This window comes from Medicago sativa, chromosome 6 (genome assembly GCF_051527215.1).
Source record: "Medicago sativa cultivar Bolivia chromosome 6, Bolivia_mono, whole genome shotgun sequence".
Lineage (NCBI taxonomy): Eukaryota > Viridiplantae > Streptophyta > Magnoliopsida > Fabales > Fabaceae > Medicago > Medicago sativa.
Window position 1 is genome coordinate 60723945 of NC_140754.1, and position 19156 is coordinate 60743100.

The window sequence follows — 19156 nt, forward strand, 5'->3', positions numbered from 1 at the left end:
GTTGGTTGGTTATCCATACATGAAATTTCTGTAACATTATTTGGGAGACACCACTCTATTTCTATATGAAGTTTCATTGATTTATAGTTTTCTGTCATAAGGAATATTAATTAACAATGTAACTAACAAGTCTGCAAGAGAAATATATATAGTAAAGTTATAACAAGGCAATGGGATTATATTGGGAAAGACTTTGGAATTGAAAGGAAAGAAAAAGGTAGGATGACGTTGGTTTAATGTTGCTGTTGTGGATAATGATAGGTGGTAGTGAACTATAATCATGATAGTTTCATTGTTATCATTATGTTTTTTTAATTATAATAATATTAGAGTATTGCACTTATACATTCCTTTTAATTATTTTATTTTTCTTTGGCATGTTTTTTCTTGTTAGTTGATAATTTGATTAAGTGTGTCCTTGAACTAGTCCCTCTCTTGATGTTTAAGATTTCAAGTGGGTATAGAAAAGCCTTGATTAACACTGCCGATTTTAAAATAACTTGGTAGAAATTGATTAACTTGATAATATATATAACACCAACCAAACTGGGTGCAAAATTTATCACCTATATATGACCCACATATGTCTAACAATAGTTGAAAAAAACCAATAGTTTAATTTTCTTAAAAAAGAAGAATCAAACGAATAGTTATATATTACTTTTTGTTTTCTACACACACACACACACACACACACACACACTCTATTGAGTGTTTATTTTTGAACACTCCTTTAATTCAAATTTTATTGGTAAGCTATATTGTTTGAGTTTACTCAATTCTACTAGACAATACTTTTCTTAATCAATTTTTGTTAACACACACTACTTCTACTGACCAATTTGTTAGTGGATTTTACCTTATTTAACCATTTTTTCCCTTGTTGACCTGCTGATACCCCCTTTTAACATTCAATTTTCACAGGTTAATTTTCACAGTCAAGTCCGTAATTTTCATTCCGGTGACGTCGTTCTTCTCGGTTGCTAATTGTGTCTCCTGTTTTTTATTCTTCTCAACACGCGCTTTTCTTCAAAGGTAAGCGGTGACCACTATTCTAATCTTCAAAAAAGTTATCCATATGTTTTTAAGACACTGTGTATGTAAACATGTGCTCTCGACTAGTATATTATAATTATAATATATCTTCGTATAGTATATTATAGTTACATTTTTTATGAATTAGATTAGTTAAAGGATGGACAAAGAGTGGACTAAACTCCCAAGACATTGGAAAAAGTATAGAAAAGGTGTCGAGTCATTTTTGGATTTTGCGTATACCAAAGGAAAACCTCAAGGGCGTGAAATTTCTTGTCCTTGTGCTGACTGTGCAAATGGTAAATGGGCAAGAAGGAACGTGGTTCGCGATCATTTAATTGCTGCAGGTTTTGTAAAAGGATACGATGTTTGGGTAAACCACGGAGAGGATATCCCTTCGCCTATGGAAATTGATGAGGACACAAATGATCACGATGACATTGGTGGCTTACTATATGACAGATTCATAAATGTGATAGAAGAAGGGAACAACGAGGGTCTCAATGAGGATGCTAGAAAGTTCTATAATTTAATTAACGAGGCAAAACAAGAGCTATACCCAGGATGCAAAGGATTCTCTACTTTATCTTTCATAATTCGACTCTACTTGCTGAAGTGCTTGCATGGGTGGAGCAATGTATCATTCACTTCCCTTTTAGAATTATTGAAGGAAGCGATTCCAGATTTAAATATTCCTGAATCTTTTAACAAAACAAAGAAGATGATTAGTGATTTGGGTCTTGATTACAAAAAAATTCATGCATGTCCAAATGATTGCATGTTATTTTGGAAAGATCATGAGAATGATGATTTTTGCAATATTTGTAAAGCTTCAAGATGGAAGGTGTTCCCTCAAGTAGAAGGCGAGTCTCCTGAGCAAGTAAAGTATGATTATAATGTCCCTGCAAAGGTTTTGAGACATTTTCCATTGATTCCTCGACTTCAAAGGCTATTTATGTGTTCAGAGACAGCCGCTGCAATGAGGTGGCATGATGAAGAACGCTCTAGGGATGGAAAGTTGCGGCATCCGGCTGATGGCCAAGCATGGAAGGACTTTGACAGACTTCATTCTGAATTTGCTTCTGAAACTCGTAACATAAGACTTGGCTTATCGAGTGACGGATTCAACCCATTCAGAACCATGAGCACATCATATAGCACATGGCCTGTCATGATGGTAGTATACAACTATCCGCCTTGGCTATCCATGAAATCTGAATATACAATGTTGTCATTGTTGATACCTGGGAAGGATTCACCGGGGAACGACATTGACGTGTATCTTCAACCATTGATTGAAGAGTTAAAGGAGTTGTGGGAATTAGGAGTAGATACATATGATGCCTCAAAGAATCAATCATTTAAAGTTCGTGCAGCACTCTTATGGACTATTAGTGACTATCCCGGGTATGCTATGTTATCGGGTTTGAGCACCAAAGGAAAGTTTGCATGTGCGTGTTGTAATTGCAAAAGTAACTCAATCTACTTGAAAAACAGTCGCAAGACAATCTACATGGGTCATCGTACATTTTTACCAATGGACCATGCGTGGAGGTCTAATAAAAGGTCCTTTAATGGAAAAGAAGAACTTAGGTCAGCACCTCGTGGGTTAAAAGGGACAGAAATTGCAAAAAAATTAAAAGGTTTTAGGAATAACTTTGGCAAGAAGAGAAAGAAGAAAATTGATGGGCCATTGAAGAAGAAATCAATATTTTTTGAGTTACCATATTGGGCTAAAAATACATTACGTCATAATCTTGACGTGATGCACATTGAAAAAAATATATGTGATAGTATTATTGGTACTCTCTTAGACATATCCGGGAAGACAAAAGATCACATTAAGGCTCGATATGATTTGCAAGATATGGGAATTAGAAAGAAACTTCATCCAAGAGAGATTGGTGGAGGTCGTGCAGAGTTTGCTAAATCTTGTTTTTCTTTGAGTGCACATGAGAAGACTATTTTTTGTGATGTTTTGAAGGCTGCAAAATTACCAGATGGGACCGCATCAAACATTTCAAACTGTGTTCAAGTTAGTAATAAGAAAATATTTGGCTATAAGAGTCATGACGCACATTTCATGTTACATTACTTATTACAAGTAGCAATAAGAAGCACCTTACCCAATACGGTGGCTGAACCTTTAATTCGCCTTGGGTTATTTTTTCGATCTCTATGTAAAAAAGTTATTCAAGTCAAAGATTTGGATTTCTTAGAAGCAGAGATTGTAGAAATTCTTTGCCAAATGGAGATGATTTTCCCTCCTAGTTTTTTTGACATAATGGTTCACTTGCCTATTCATTTGGCAAATGAAGTTAGATTAGGTGGTCCTGTTCAATTCCGTTGGATGTATCCCACAGAAAGAAACTTATGTAAACTTAAAAGGTATGTCCGCAACCGAGCTCATCCTGAAGGTTCTATTGCTGAGGCGTATGTGGTTGAAGAAGCAGTGACATATTGCTCAAGATATGTGCATAAGAGTGTAGACACAAGGTTGAACAGAAAGAGTCGAAATCATGATATCAGTGATTTATGTGATGTGGATTTATCCGATTACTTTTCATGTATTGGTCGTCCTTTAGGAGGGAAGAAAAATGGCAAACCATTTTTTCTAGATTCAACTACAAAATCCCAAGCCCATCGATACCTCTTGTTCAATTGTGATGAAGTTGACCCATACATCAGGTATCATAATGGTTCAATTGTCCTTGTACTCTCACACACACACACACACACACACACACACATATATTTATATATATATATATATATATATATATATATATATACATGCTGTTATCTTTCTAGGGAGCATAGTGTTTTTTCTGGGTAGTTTTTTTCCTAATAGATAATAAGTTATCTTTGTAGGGAGCATGATGATATTGTTCATAGTCAAACCAAAGGACCAAAGTGGATCAAAGCCAAAACCCAAAGCCAAGATTTTAGTGAATGGTTTAAAACTCGAGCCTTAAAAGATGATGTATCAATTCAGCTGAAACATTTCTCTAGAGGTCCATGCGATATAGCAAAAAGGTTGTCTGGTTACATCATTAATGGATATAGATTCCATACTATGAAACGAGAATCAAGACGTAAAACTCAAAATTCGGGTGTAACTCTGGTTTCATTGACTCCAAGTTTTGCAAGCTCTAAGGATGAAAATCCTAAGACAGAAGCTGTCACATACTATGGAGCAATTACTGATATAATTGAGTTAGACTATTATGATCAGTTTAAATTTGTGTTGTTTAAATGTGATTGGTTTGAGGTTGTAGAAGAAAAATATGCAACATTTGTGTATTTCAACAAAAAGTGCTGCCAAAATGATTCTTTTGTGCTACCTTCTCAAGTCCAACAGTGTTTTTATGTCCAAGATCCACTTGATGCAAATAGGCATTATGCTATGCAAACAGTTCCTAGAGATTTATTTAGTATGGGGGACCCATCAGATTTAATGGCCCACAATGCTTATCAAAGTGATCTGTTTGATGGTGAATTGAATTGGGTGAGGGAAGATATACCTGGAACAATTGATGAGATACCTCCGGTTGCTATGGAAGAAACAAGAGATGAAGATGATTCCGATGAGGACTAGTACCTTGAGAAGACTTTTAAATTATCTTTTGTTAAACTCAATACTTTGATGTAACATGAGTTACCTTTTGATTAAATTGTAAATGAGATCTTTATGTTCAAACAATATCTTTCTCATTATATTTTAAATGAAATCTTTAGATTGTAAAATTAATCTTTATTTTATTTTGATGCATAATCAGGTTTATTTTTGTTTGTCCTTTTCAATTGATGGTTGTTTTGAGTATCCCTCAATTTGTTTCTATGTTCCGATTGACCTTTTTTTCTGTTCAGATTGACCATTGTTTTTCAGTTCAGATTGACCATTCTTTTTATTTTTCTGCAGGAAAAATGAAAAAGGAAACACAGAAGAAAAATATGAATTCTCATGTGAAGGGTCAAAGGGATGGTTCTAGTTTTGAGCTTCCGGTGGTAAAGTCAAGTGCTGAATTGCTACAGAGTTACAAAATCAAGCGTGAGGATAGAATGGCCAATCTTGGACAAACTAAGACACGTATAGCTGAAGTTGAAGCTCCTAGTATCAAGCCAAATCATCCACCAACTAATAACCAGTTCAAGCTATCTATGTTTGCAACAACCTCCAAAACAAATTTGAATTCAAACAAGGAGCCTGAACTAAAGAATAAAGTGTCTGACAATGCAAGTAGGAATCAACCTAAGATTTCTTCAGAAAGGAGTGTAGAAATGGAAGTATCCTTGAAAAAACACAAAGGTCAATCTTTGGTTTCTAAAAGCCAAAATCCAAAGGGCCAATCTTCGGCTCAAGGTAGAGGTCTGACACCTACGCAGATTCAAGATCCAAAGAGACAACTAATGAAAACAAAAATGATTGAAGGTGTATCAGCGGCAAGACAACAAACTGTGAAAACCAATTTGGGTGGAAATGATAGTTCAAAGACAAAGGAACAGCTACAAAACAAGAAAGTATCTGAAAATGACACTTCAAGGGCAAGGGAGCAGCCTAGGAAAAGGGCGGTGGCTCAAGATGAGTCAATGGTAAGGCAGGAAAATGGTAGCAAGAAGACAAAAAGAACCCCTTTGTGTCCATCAATGTCAATTGATGGATTTCTTAAAGAAAAAGGGAAAGATGTTGAGAGGGAGATGCAAAATTTAGTTGAAGATGAAGGAGACATCGTTATGGAAGAACAAGAAAATGCGGACTGTGAGGAAGCTGCTGAAGCAAATGGTGATGTTTTATTTTATTTAAGATCAAGAAAATGATTTAATGTTAATTTCTTTTGTTAATCATATGTGTTTGTAATGTGTGATGTTTAATATTACATTATCTTGTTTGATGTCAAAACAGGGGCAACTAAGAAAAAAACACGAGGACCAACACGATGTTTAGAAATATATGCAAGAGAATATTGTCAAGATGTTACTCTAGACAATGAAGGAGAGATAATTGGACCCGATGATAAAACTGTTATAGATGTGGGAAATTTCCTTGGAACTATAGCAAGGAATTCTACTCTTTGTCCCTTGATCCATACGAACTTCAAAGATTTGCTGAAAGAAAAAGAGGATAATATGACTCGCAAGGAGCGTTTATGGAGATATATTAATGTATGGGAAGTAAAATTTCATATTTGTTTCAATGATAAAATATTTATCGACGTGTGATGACAATTTCTTTTTTTTGTAGAGGAGGTTCAATATTCCTATTGAAGGAGAGAAAGCAGTGTTTTCCCGCATTAATGATGCTTGGAGACGACAAAAATGTTTTATCAAGAGAGATCATTATCTGAAGTATCCCACTATGAAGGAAAGATTAAAAAACCGTCCTGATTGCATATCTGAATGTCATTTCAGAAAACTGTTGATATTTTGGAAACATAGTAATGTCCAGGTAAGGTAGTGTTTAACTCAATAATGTCATTTCAAAAAAATGTTGATATAGTAGATAGCGATATCATTTCTCGTATTGCAGACCATTAGCGAAAAAAATGCAGCTAATAGGAAAAAACAAAAGTTTATGCATCGTGTGGGATCAACAAACTTTGCTAGAATTCGAGCAAAATTGGTATGATATTTTTATTATGTGTTTTTTGTTTTTGTAATTTGGATTGTTTTATGGACTTCAGTAACTAGTATTTCATTTTTATTATATTTTTATCATTTCTTCTATATCTTGTTAAGTAGTATTTTTCTTTTCAATATATGATTACTAATGTAGCGAGAAAAGAAGGATGGAGAAGAAGTAACCAAAGCTGAGATGTTCATTGAAACTCGAAAAGGCCGAAAAGGAAAACAATTGGATGCAGAAACACAAGATGCAATTGTAAGTTAAATTTTTCCATCATATGATATGTTCTCTTAGATCGTTTTTCTGTATGTGTGTTGGTTTGAGATTCGGTGAGGGGATGGCGTTTTTGGTGGTTTGGGTGGGTGCTGATGGCTGCTATGTTTTTCTGCAGTAGCTTTAGTACTTGTTTCATGGTGCCATTTTTTGTTTTACTCTCAGTGTTGCTTCTCTCCTCTTTTAGCTCCCTTCTGTTTTGGTGTGTCCCGTATAGTTCTGTCTGTTTCAGTGCTGGCTGTTATGCAGGTGTATGCGTGAGTAGACCATGTTTAGGTGAATAAGCTTAATTGGTTTGTTACCTGGGCTACTGTTTGTGCTGGTTTTTATTTTCCGATTCAAAAGTTATTCGTCGTGAATAATATTTGTTGTTTAAATAAAAGTTATGTTCAGCCAACAACTACCAACAATTTAATCTATCTATGTTTGATATTAGGATAAACTTCAAGAATCGATTAAAATTTCAACTGAAGCTGGAGAACAAACATTTGAGTCATTGCTTGGGAAAGAAAGGCCTGGTAGAGTGCGGTGTTTTGGAAGAACTGCCACACCATCAATGTTAAAGAGAAATGCTGAAATTGCTTTAATGAAAAGGCAATATGATGGTCAAATAGCCGAAATGTCACAGAAGATGGGAGCAATGCAATCACTTTTGAAAAACATATACATGCAAAATAACCCGCATTTAAGTGAAGAAGATGTAGATAATATGTTGAGACATGTTTTACCCAATGGTGATAGTCCAGCACCACATTCATCGACATCAACCTACGCTCCTACTCATCAAAAGGTATAAATTAATAACATTGTGTTCTTGTTGTTTCAACTTTTTAAGTTATAATTGAATGATGATATATTTATATCATGAATTTGATGTTAGGATATTCAACTATATTTGAAGTAGATGTATTAGATTTTGTTCATTAGCTAAGGATCAAAGTGAGATTAAATATGAACCTAGTTTATCCATTTTATTAAAATATAAATGAAAGTTTAAAGTGTCATTTTTTTGGTTGGTGATTATTTTACTTTGTTATTACTACTTTCATAATTTTAGGTTAGAAACAAAGATAATGATCAAGATGTTGATCCTCAAGATGATCAAGACCCTCAAGATGATGATGATCCTTATGATCAATATGATGATCCTCAAAATGAGCCCCAAGATGATGATTTTAATGATATTGACCAACTTGAAGAATTTGATGAATTTGGTGAAGACCAACCATGATTCAAGCATGAAAAGATGGAATATTATGTTTTGTTTTTTGTAATGAGATAATGTTCACTATAATTAGTTATAAAACTTTGATGTATTTTGGAAGTCTACATTAATGTTTGGTAACCCTATTGTTATTAATCTTTTAGATTATAATCTTTTGAATTTATGAATGAATGTACGGAGATGTCATTATTAAGTACTTTAAGGTATATGAACAATTTATGAGATTTATCTAATTGATAATATTGCATAAAGTATAATATCATTGCACTCTATAAATGAAAAAAAAAAAAAGAGTATAAAGATGTATGACTCTAATTGTTAATATAATTATAGTGGATTAAAACAATATGGTATGGTTTTTTACACTATAGGCAACAATTTTTTAAACTACAGGCAAAGTTATATATGTCTTATCTGTTCAAAACTGTGGCTTGTTTTTACATTTTATGCCACGGTTAAAACAAATTGTTTCAATACATCCGTGGCGTTTTCATGTTTTTGCCACGATTTTCATGCATTGCTAAGTTGAAACCGTGACCTAAAAGAACCTCTTAAACTGTGACCTATTCCCAATAATGCAATGGATTGGTCATGCCGTTGCCTAAAGTACAAAAAACCGTGACATATTGAATAGGCAACGGGCGTATATACCATGCCTGTAAAATCGTGGCCTAAACGTTTAAGCAACGGTTATCGGGGTTCTAGCCACCGTTTTCGGTCGTTGCCTAAGGCGAAAAATGTTGTAGTGTTGATAATATGTTTAATAGTTATAAGAATTTACTATTTAGTAATATTGATGATTGAATTTTCTTTATACCTAGTGCACCAGGCATGGTTGGAACATCAAATTACATTTTATATTTTATGTTATTGAGTCTTTGTTTTCACTATATTTTAGTGGTGTTTTCAGATTTAGCTTGACGTTGAATAATTGAAAAATATGTTCAGATTACTCGACAACAATTCAAAGCAGAGCTTCTTCATTACCGATTCGCAGTCAACGTCATAGTTAGAATATGTTTTGTATTATATGATCTGATTATATTTATATAAATGTTGTAACAAAAACTTGGTATATTAAAGAACTTAACAAAGCACATATTTTAATGAATTTATCTCTTTTTTCAAGTACCAAACATCTTTCTAGATGTTACACCTTAAATCCTTTAAATATTTTTTTTTCATTTAAATCTTTTATCTTTTAAAGCACGTACAAGTTAATTTTTTGTTTCAGTTTTTATTAAAAAAATTAAGAATTTGCTTGCACGTAGGATTATTAATAATAATTTTATTCTTAAATATTTTAATGAATTTGCTTGTTAATAAGTGTATAGTTCAATTGCAAAAAAGCCAACCAACAAGAAAGGAAACATGGTAGTATCGCACTTGCAATTTGCAGACGACACATTAATTTTGGGAGAAAAATCGTGGGCCAACATTCGATCTATGCGAGCTATTCTATTGCTTTTTGAAGAAATGTCTGGGTTAAAGGTGAATTTTTCTAAAAGTATGTTGGTAGGGGTCAATGTTCCAGGTTCCTGGTTGTCTGAGGCAGCGGTAGTCTTAAATTGTAAGGTTGGGTCTATTCCATTCATGTATCTTGGTATGTCAATTGGTGGTAACGCTCGTCGATTATCGTTTTGGGAACCTCTCATTGGTCGTATTAATTCTAGACTGTCGGGTTGGAGATCGAGGTATTTGTCTTTGGGAGGCCGCCTGGTTTTGTTGAAGTATGTCCTGTCATCTCTGCCTGTATACGCTCTTTCTTTTTTCAAGGCTCCATCAGGTATTGTCTCCAGTATTGAATCTATTTTTAATAATTTTTTTTGGGGGGGGGGGGGGGGGTGTAGACCACAGGAAAATTATTTGGGTTGATTGGCAGTCTATTTGTCGGAGTCAGGAGGTTGGTGGTTTGGGGGTAAGGAGAATTAGGGAGTTTAACACTGCTTTACTAGCAAAGTGGTGTTGGAGGTTGCTGGTAGATAGGGATAGTTTGTGGTATCGGGTGTTGTCGGCGCGTTACGGTGTGGATGATGGTCGTTTATGTCAAGGGGGCCGTGATGGTTCCCTGTGGTGGAGGGACATAGGTCTGTTGCGTGAGGATGTCTGGTTCAATAGTCATGTTAGTCGCGATGTTGGGGACGGTACTAATACTCTGTTTTGGACTGATGCTTGGGTGGACGGTGTGTCGTTTAGGGATAGATTTAGGAGATTATTTGATTTGTCAATGTTGAAGGAGGCGACAGTGTCAGTGATGTGTAATTTAGGGTGGGGGATAGATGGTGGAGTGTGGCTTTGGAGACGGAGGTTGTTTGCTTGGGAGGAGGAGTTGGTAGGGGAACTTATGTTATTACTTGAAAATATTAATTTGCAGGTTACTAGGAATGACAGATGGTTGTGGAGGTTGGATTCTTCTACCATGTACACAGTTGGTAGTGCTTACAAGTTTTTGAATGATCAGTTTCATATTGCCTCTGAGGTCCAGTTCCTGTTTTTTGGCATAAGGACGTCCCTTTGAAGGTGGTGTTATTTGCGTGGCGGCTGTTCCGTGATAGATTATCGACCAAGGACAATCTTTTTCGACGGCAAATCATTGATTTTGATGCTCAATCGTGTGTAGGAGGTTGTGGTTTGGTCGAAACATCTTCTCACTTATTTTTACACTGTAATTTATTTGGCTCTGTTTGGAACCATATTTATCGGTGGGTTGGTGTTTCTGCGGTTGTGCCTGCTAATGTGGCAAATCATTTCATTCAATTTAGTCATATTGGCGGTGCTGCTAAGTCAAGGCAATTGTTATTACAGGTTATCTGGTTTGCAACAACGTGGGAAATATGGAAAGAAAGAAACAATAGAATTTTTAATACTTTAGAAAGTCCTATTCCTCATGTGGTGGACAAGATTAAGGCGGTCACTTTTAGGTGGTTGAGGGTGAGGGCCGTTTCTCTTCCCTTCAATGATCATCGCTGGTGGCTTAATCCGTTTACCATTCTCGGTGTAGGATAATTTTGTATTCTTTCTTTGTTTTGTTTTCTTTGGCAAGTGGTGGTGCCTTGTAAATATTACTGATACTTTCTCTGTATTTATTGGTGTTTCTTCCTAAGCATTCCTTGTGCTAGGAGGGCCAATGTCGTGGTAATATATTTCATTTTAGTCTCTTCAAAAAAAAAAAACTAGAAAGGAAACAAGCTAAGTTACAACAGTTATGTAGAGAATAATACTAAGCGTCCAAAACCGATAATTAAAATCAAAAGTAAGGTATTTCGATTTAAACTACTAGAAAGACTGAAGCTTAACCTTTTTACTTAAGGACTGTAAATGGTCTTCCATGTGCTTAAAAATGCGTCTATTTCTCACTCTTTTCAACACTACAAAAAAATAAATAATATCTAGAGTTTGTGCGAGGAGAAGTCCCTTAAAATGATATTGAGAAGCAACATGACATTCTTGAGTCATGTACCGATGGGAGGATAAGTCCATGGATTTACAACTCAGGTTATATCTGATATAGAAGGATCGTACATCTAAAAGGACGGGAATCTTCTTCCTACAAGGTTAAACATCATTTACATATTCCTTAGGTGATAATTGGTAGGAATTTTGCATTAATCCAACAATGAGGTTGAGGGACTCGAAGAATCCTAATTGCCGCTAAAACTTTGAATCAACAAACCTTATTTACTTTTTCACCTAAAAAAACAAATATTGCAAACTCCCCCCAAATTACCATTTTTCATAAAAAATTTAGTAAATTGACTAGTCAACAATCTATGTAGAGACGATAATAACACTACTATGTTACTTAAACAATTTGGTGCATTTTCCAAATTTGTCATCACACATTATAGGTCGGAAGGGTTAAATAGGCCTCCTACCCTAGCTGAGTTAGAATTTACTTTTTTATATGTTGGATGGTGTAAGTCTACGATTATTATATTATACTAGACTTTTCCCCCGTACTGTCGCATAGGTCATATACAAATGTAAATGTAGTTGGGAAAAGCAACATGACATTTTATAGTTCCAACTTAATATTCAAATGTCATAACTTTAAATTCAATAGTAATTGAAGTTTTTTGTGTCTACACATTTCGGAAATATTTTTTAAACACTACATTCGAAGTACTATCAATGCAAACATCGTCTTCATCTATCAACAAATTTTCAGACCATTTCTTGAGGTAACCCTTGATATTGCTACAAAAAAGTTGACCATCCGAGGATACAGGTTGTAGAAGGTATATGCCAACTTGTTTTAGTGGCTGCCCTTGACTTTTGTTAATGGTCATTGCAAAACACACATATATAGGAAACTGTCTATGTTGAAATTTAAAAAGAATTCTTATATCAGATGGTGCAAAGATAGTATACGTATATACACCTTATCACCAATGTTACTTCTTGTTACCACATTTCCTTCCATAATATATCTCTCAATCTTTATGATTATCAACCTAGTTCCATTACATAGGCCTTGTTCCAAATTTCTCATTAACATATCACATCATGAACTCCAACTTTTAGTCTTATTTTCTGATTTGGATACCATGAGCATTAATCGTGTTCAAAAATTTTAGTGTATGAAAAAAGAAGAGATACAATGATATAAAAAAGTGTCAAAAAAGACACAATCACTACTACAGAACGGAGTTTTTACATCAGTTGGAAATGCGTTTTTACATCAGGTGGCAACTGATGTAAAGTGATATGATGTGGTAAGTCCACATCCTTTCACATCAGGTTTGGACAGATGTGAAATCTTATTTTCTACATCAGGTCTCTCTTCCACTGTTGTAATAGACGCACTTTAAAATTTAATAATGGGGTTTTTACATCAGCTATAATATGACACTGAAGTAAAATATGTATATTTCACATCAGTTCTCAAAACCACTGTTGGGAAATCAATTTTATTTTTTTTAAATGGTTTAACAATTAAGCTTGACACCTGCTCTTTTCTTTTATATTAATAAAATGAAAACAAATATGGATAATTTTAATGCCAAAAAGGAAATTATATTATCTAATTTGATATTACATAATCAATCATCAACTTTCAACATCAATATTCCAGTATATATATAAAAAAAGCATATGAGTACAATATAGCTAGGAATATTCCAATATCAACATTCAACCATATAACAACTTTGGGCAGAATATTTTCAAAAAAAACAATTCAACAGTAAAATCATCATTGTATATATGCCGGCATAGCCACATCTAAGCCATAAGCACCGGCAATATCATCTCATCTCAGCCACATCAGAATCAATTTCCAGCTGCAAAAAAAAAAAGTTCAATTGAAAAAGTCTGCAGAAACGCACTTCACACATCCAAACCACCACGCATTAAGACAACTACAAGTCCGGTCAAACTTCTAATCTCTCTACAAATTAAAATACCTCAATCCTAGACTTAGTAATATTAGTAGAGATAATATCTAGCATATTCTTCATCACATAAATAAATGAATAAACACTAAGAATATGATTTGAACCGTAGTTGTGGCAGTTTAATTTAAGTTGTCAAAAAATCTACTAAACTAGGATTAAGACACTAGAAACATATGAGCTTCATATTCAACGCAACATTTGTTATTGAAGACAAGAGTACCAATTCTCCAAGTGGGAAGCAACTAATAAAGTAAGCTTCTAGAATATTTGGTTTATAATTTGGCGTCAGAGTCTCTATGATTAAGTTGACAAAAGTTTGATCCTTGATGATTTCATTATTCTAATAAAAATAATTGAATACAACTAAGTATACATACATTGTTCATATTTCAAGCACACAAACTATAACATTTGTATGACTTCAACTACGGCTTAAGCTTATGAGTTGGTTCATGACATATATTTTCAAGTCGATCGCTCTAATGGTGTTGCCAAATGCATGCAACAATTTTCCTTGCACCATTTACTTTTATCCTCATTGGTTCAATGAAATATACTCCTATTACTCTTAAGCTAAAATTGTATGAGGGATTAAAATGTTACTGACATGAATTTCACTATTGCATATAAAATATCAGGTACAATCATTTCAAATCACAGGACAGCCACATAGAGTTGGAGTATAATTCAATAGCAAATTCAATAGCATACATGCTACCATACATGCATATGTGTGCACGAGCGCGTGTAGTGGTAAACAACTTTTACCTGGTCAGTCATAGGCATCAATCAAATAGCACGGGCATGAAGGAAACAACCAGGTATCACAGGCTCCTATTCAAAACACAAGTTTCAATTTAAATACAGCTGCAAATTTCACAATAAACAACTATTTCCATAAACTAGCTTCAAAATAAGTTCTTCAAGCATTATTACCTGCATCAGATCTAGGACATCCAAGGGATCTTCATCTTCACAAAGGGTTCTTGGAATAAAACCATAGTTATGTGGATAGACAACTGATGAGTAAAGAATCTGATCAACCTAAGTTAATCAGCCCATTTGTTAGCTATGCTTCAGAGCAAACAAACACAAATTTTACATCCAAAAACCAAAGCATTATCTACATAAAGCAGGACACACAAAAACAGTGAAACATCCTATAGCTCAATAACTATTGAGCACCGACAAAGATACATAACAAATGATTTAAAAAAATAAAAGTGACTGAATGCAATCACATGTGTTGGTATCATGTTAGACTCACATGTATCGTGTAACGCTCTAAACCCCGAAATAATTCATTTTTCTAATTCATCAACATAATTCAACACACGCAATCACCACACCTACACTTAGCAAGTATAAATTCAACACAACAACATCAACTCACAGATCTAATTCATTATACTTCAATCATACTACATGAATTCAAAGTGACATGGCAATTAGCATGAGTTTGACAACTTTAAAAATCACACTGTCAAAAATCAGATATAGGAGTCCTACGCATAATAATAGTGGAACTATATTCTTGTCAAAAAAAAAATAGTGGAACTATATGATTGTATATTAATGACCAAACAACTAACAAAATATAGCAACATGGAAGTACTTGGGTTTTTATCCTTGACATTTTGCTAGCTAAGCCACGCAAAAACAACTACAAGCCTTCAAATATGTAAGTCATTCTTATTAAAAACAATATATCAATTGCATTTAAGCCAACCAATCTCATGTAATGATAGTTTCTAATTTTTAAGGAAAACCAATTAACTTCAGTTAGTGCCCACCTGCACATTATCTAGATTCATTACTACCTTTTCAATCTAACCCAAGTAGGCTAGCTAGTTGAAAGCCACATATTCTCTCTTAATTATTGAAAACAAATCATATCAGGAGATATACTTATCTACAGGGACAAATTCTAGATCATATTATACTTATTTACAAGAAATAGATTCATCATTGCACATGGCTGTCATGGTTCAACAAATTGAAAAGAACTAAATTGATTGTACAGAGGTGCCCTGTTTGATCTTATAAAGATTACCTTCAGTGTACTAACATCAGGCTATACAATTTTTAATGAGATACAACTCTTTACTCAGCTTCATAGTTTCTAAATTCAAGAAGAAAATAAACAAAAAATAATTTGTGATAGCACTAACAACTAATGGGACGGCTTGTTCCTTTCTTTCTATGAATTCAACATGCCATACCCATGTGTAATTAATTAATACACCAAACCTGGTTTTATTTACAAAAAAGAAATAATTTTCTATACATAAAAATCAACAACTAGGTAAAGGATGAGAATGGATCATAGCTAGACTCATCTTGAGGACTTAATTTATTTCAAAAAGTGTGATGTAAAAGTTGCGATCAATAACAGTAGTTTATTTACTTCAAGAACAAAAAGATTGATCCTATAGCTAGCGACCAAAACAAACAATTATCCAATAACAGAAGGCAATTAGTAGTAGCGTATTGCAACTTCAACAAACACGCACCTTTTCAGTTCATGATAGCACAAATTGGTTAATTAAAATTCTAAAGAACCCAACGTAGCAGCAACGTATTCAAACCATTAATTTATCTTCATTCAACAACAACAATTGGGAAGAATGTAAATGATACCTTAATAAGTCCACTTTTCTTGTCCAGTTCATACTTAACTTTGCTTCCTTTGCCAATTTCAACCACCTACAATAATAAAATTCCCTTTACACCATTAATGGGACAGAAATGTTACAGAATGCAAATGAGATCACCACATTTATTAAGGCTTCGTTTAGTTGGATTAACTACAAGTACAAACATTGAATGCATGAACATTATTCCAAAACTCAGAAGGGTGATGCTTGATGATAACTAATTTTCTTCCCTAAGCAATACAAGAAAACAAAGAAACTCACACAATTGAAAACAAATGGAGCTCCTGGTCCTGTATTTATGAAAATAAAGGTAAATGCAGATATTGTTAAAACTACAGAGAGATTGTTGAAGCATAAACAACAATGAGAAATTAACAAGGATAGGCTATATACACTTTATGAATTCAACTCATTTTGATACCTTTATTTTTTATAATTCAACTCATTTTTATGTCCAATCACTTCACTCAAAATCAATTTTTATCATCACAAAACCAAACACACTAAAAATCAATTCACTTAAAATTATTAAACATTAAAATCCTCTTTTTTATAATCCCTAACAAACAGGCCTAGAATTAATCAAATTAACCAGGTAATTAGTAAATCAAATAATGAATTAAATTAAATAAACAACTTACAATAGATAAGGTAGGAGGAGCTGATTGAGTTTTGATAAAGCTAGCAATGAATCTTCAAGTTTCAACTTTGAGTACTGGATCTACACAATAAACGTGTAAATTAGTAAACTCACAATAAACCAAATCAAAATCAAAATATAACCTACTTTCCCAAAATTAGATTCAAATTTGACTAAATCGAAATCAACAAAAACAGATATGTACACCGCCGGAGGTAGAAGAACCGTGAACAGTAGCGCGAACAGTACGAGGTAGAAGAAATGTGAACAGTAGCGGGGGTAGAAGATTGATTCTGAAATCCGTGAACCGTACGATCGAGAGTCGATGTGCATCTCTTGAAACAGGTGAGACAAAAGTGAAAAGGGATCTCTATGTTTTGGGAAGAGTTTAGGGTTTGTGTTGTACAAAAGAGGAAAAGGAGAATGGGATACGTGTTTTCAGAGAAGAGGAAAAGAAAAATGTTATACAAAAGACTTTTACTCTACAGGTAGAACTCACCAAAATAACAAAATTGCCACCGCGTTTTTTTCTCTACAGGTATTATAGCCACTGATGTGAAAACTCTTTATCAGTTATTTTTCCCCTCAGACATTCCTCTCCGCTGATGTGAAAACCATGTTATAAAGTTCAGAGTTACCTTTGACATCTGGTATGTAATCGACTGATGTGAAACTCTTTTAACCCATGATGTAAAATGTATATTTTCTACTAGTGAATGATATAAAAATGTTCAAAAAAGAAAAGCGTCAAATAAAGACACAATGCATAAAAATGTTCAAAAAAGATATGGACATTTAAAGGACACTTAAAGAATTAAATAAAAGACACCACAAATGAATAAAAACTCAACCAAATGCGTACAGGGGACCATTTCTCTAAAACTTTTTTTTTAACAATAAAAAATGGAATATATTAAACACCAAACAAGCAACTCTCCCAGCACAAGGTGTGCCAAAAGAATTTTATGTAATATCATCAAAGTTATTTATTAATCGAAGAATTTTAGCAACAAAAATTTTAACATACATTTTCCAACACACTCTATTTAATCGGTTGAAACTCACATGAATCCCTCCAAACATTGTGGGTCCCATATAAATTTAGTAGGTCATGTAAATTGTAACCAATCAAAGAGAATCTGTGTTAAAATATGTGGTACTAGCATTTCTCTTGATTGTGATTCATTGAATGGACGGACAAACTAAATGACTTTAGAAACATCAAAGTACAGAACTTCGTAAACTGTAAAGTATACAAAATACATTGTTTCTGGATTATCATATTCCTTATTTGGGTTTTAGACCCATCATTTGCATTTGGGAGTTTCTGGATTTGTTAGCATTTCAAAGATTCTCAATACAACAATTCAAATTATTCTCTATCCGTAGACACGTTTTTTTTTTCCTTTCTATTTTGGGTTTTCTCTTTGTGCAGCAAGATATCCATTCTCTTTCTATTTGAGTCAATTCTTCTGTCTGGCACTAACAAATTTTTGGTTTGGATTTGTCTTTTTTTCATTCGTTTTTGTTAACTTATAAAATAACATTGTGAAAGATTTTTGAATTTGTGTATTCATTATGTTTTTGTTCTTTTTTTTGACAAAAATAAATGATATTCATTCATCCAAATTGATAGAGTACATTGATATAATGAAAATTCGTTAAAAATAAAAAGGATGAATTTGTGAACAAACTCACGACATCCATGTTAACAAGAGAAGAATTTTAATTTCTTATCCGTAAAATCTATTGTATTTTGGGGCTGGGGAAATCCTTGCAAAATGTCCAGCCTACTATTTTGTCTTCTGTTTGTCTCACCCTCTTTCTTGATTTAATTAATATGACTATAACCTGCAGTTTCCCTACATTGGTCTTTTGTATACTTCTTAATTGTATTATTCAACCTATTGACAAAGGGATTCCATTCAAAGAATAGGAGCAGATCTGGTTTTTTCAACATTGGTTCATTAAAACTTTTCTCAACTTATTTGATAAAAGCACTTCAGTTTCAATTTTCAAATGTTATTATAGATTTTTTGTGATACACTCACTTATAATTGATAACCCTTTTAGTAGGAAATAGAACAAGCTTCCATGTCTGATTTTTCTTCAAGGACATCTTATCCTCCACCATAGAATCCATTCACTTGTCACTATTGATAAGTCAATAATTAGTTGGTTTTAAGTATTTAGTTTTATTAGATTTTATTTGTTTTTAATTACTTTTTAGAACTTTGGTACGTCAATTTGTCTGTTATTTAATTTCAGGAACAAATATGGTGAAAGATTGAGTCTTGGAGAAAAAGA

The 19156-nt window shown here is 33.6% G+C and overlaps 1 protein-coding gene and 1 long non-coding RNA gene across 3 annotated transcripts; one reads left to right on the top strand and one right to left on the bottom strand.

Annotated features, from left to right (window-relative positions):
- Positions 1-1087: 1087 nt before the first annotated feature.
- LOC146916048 (uncharacterized) lies at positions 1088-8389 on the top strand. Its single transcript, XM_085721525.1, has 9 exons — positions 1088-3723; positions 3907-4585; positions 4963-5818; positions 5939-6198; positions 6278-6481; positions 6563-6655; positions 6809-6913; positions 7368-7721; positions 7989-8389. The coding sequence occupies exons 1-9, from the start codon at positions 1196-1198 to the stop codon at positions 8160-8162; spliced, it is 5253 nt and encodes a 1750-aa protein (XP_085577651.1). The 5' UTR covers positions 1088-1195; the 3' UTR covers positions 8163-8389.
- Positions 8390-13091: 4702 nt separating this feature from the next.
- On the bottom strand, positions 13092-17297 carry LOC146916049 (uncharacterized). Of its 2 annotated transcripts, XR_015014860.1 has the most exons (6): positions 16851-17297; positions 16471-16499; positions 16193-16258; positions 14489-14596; positions 14321-14386; positions 13092-13438 (listed from the first exon to the last, which is right to left on the bottom strand). It is a non-coding gene; the product is annotated as an uncharacterized LOC146916049 (long non-coding RNA). The 2 variants fall into 2 exon arrangements; XR_015014861.1 differs by lacking the exon at positions 16471-16499 and having other exon boundaries at positions 16851-17296.
- Positions 17298-19156: the final 1859 nt, after the last annotated feature.

Bases quoted from the DNA above. Each gene is read 5' to 3' on its own strand.
- LOC146916048 (XM_085721525.1), top strand. From the start codon at position 1,196: ATGGACAAAGAGTGGACTAAACTCCCAAGACATTGGAAAAAGTATAGA. The intron at 3,724-3,906 runs GTATCATAATGG...TTATCTTTGTAG, and splicing joins GAAGTTGACCCATACATCAG to GGAGCATGATGATATTGTTC. The intron at 4,586-4,962 runs GTTGCTATGGAA...TCTGCAGGAAAA, and splicing joins CAATTGATGAGATACCTCCG to ATGAAAAAGGAAACACAGAA.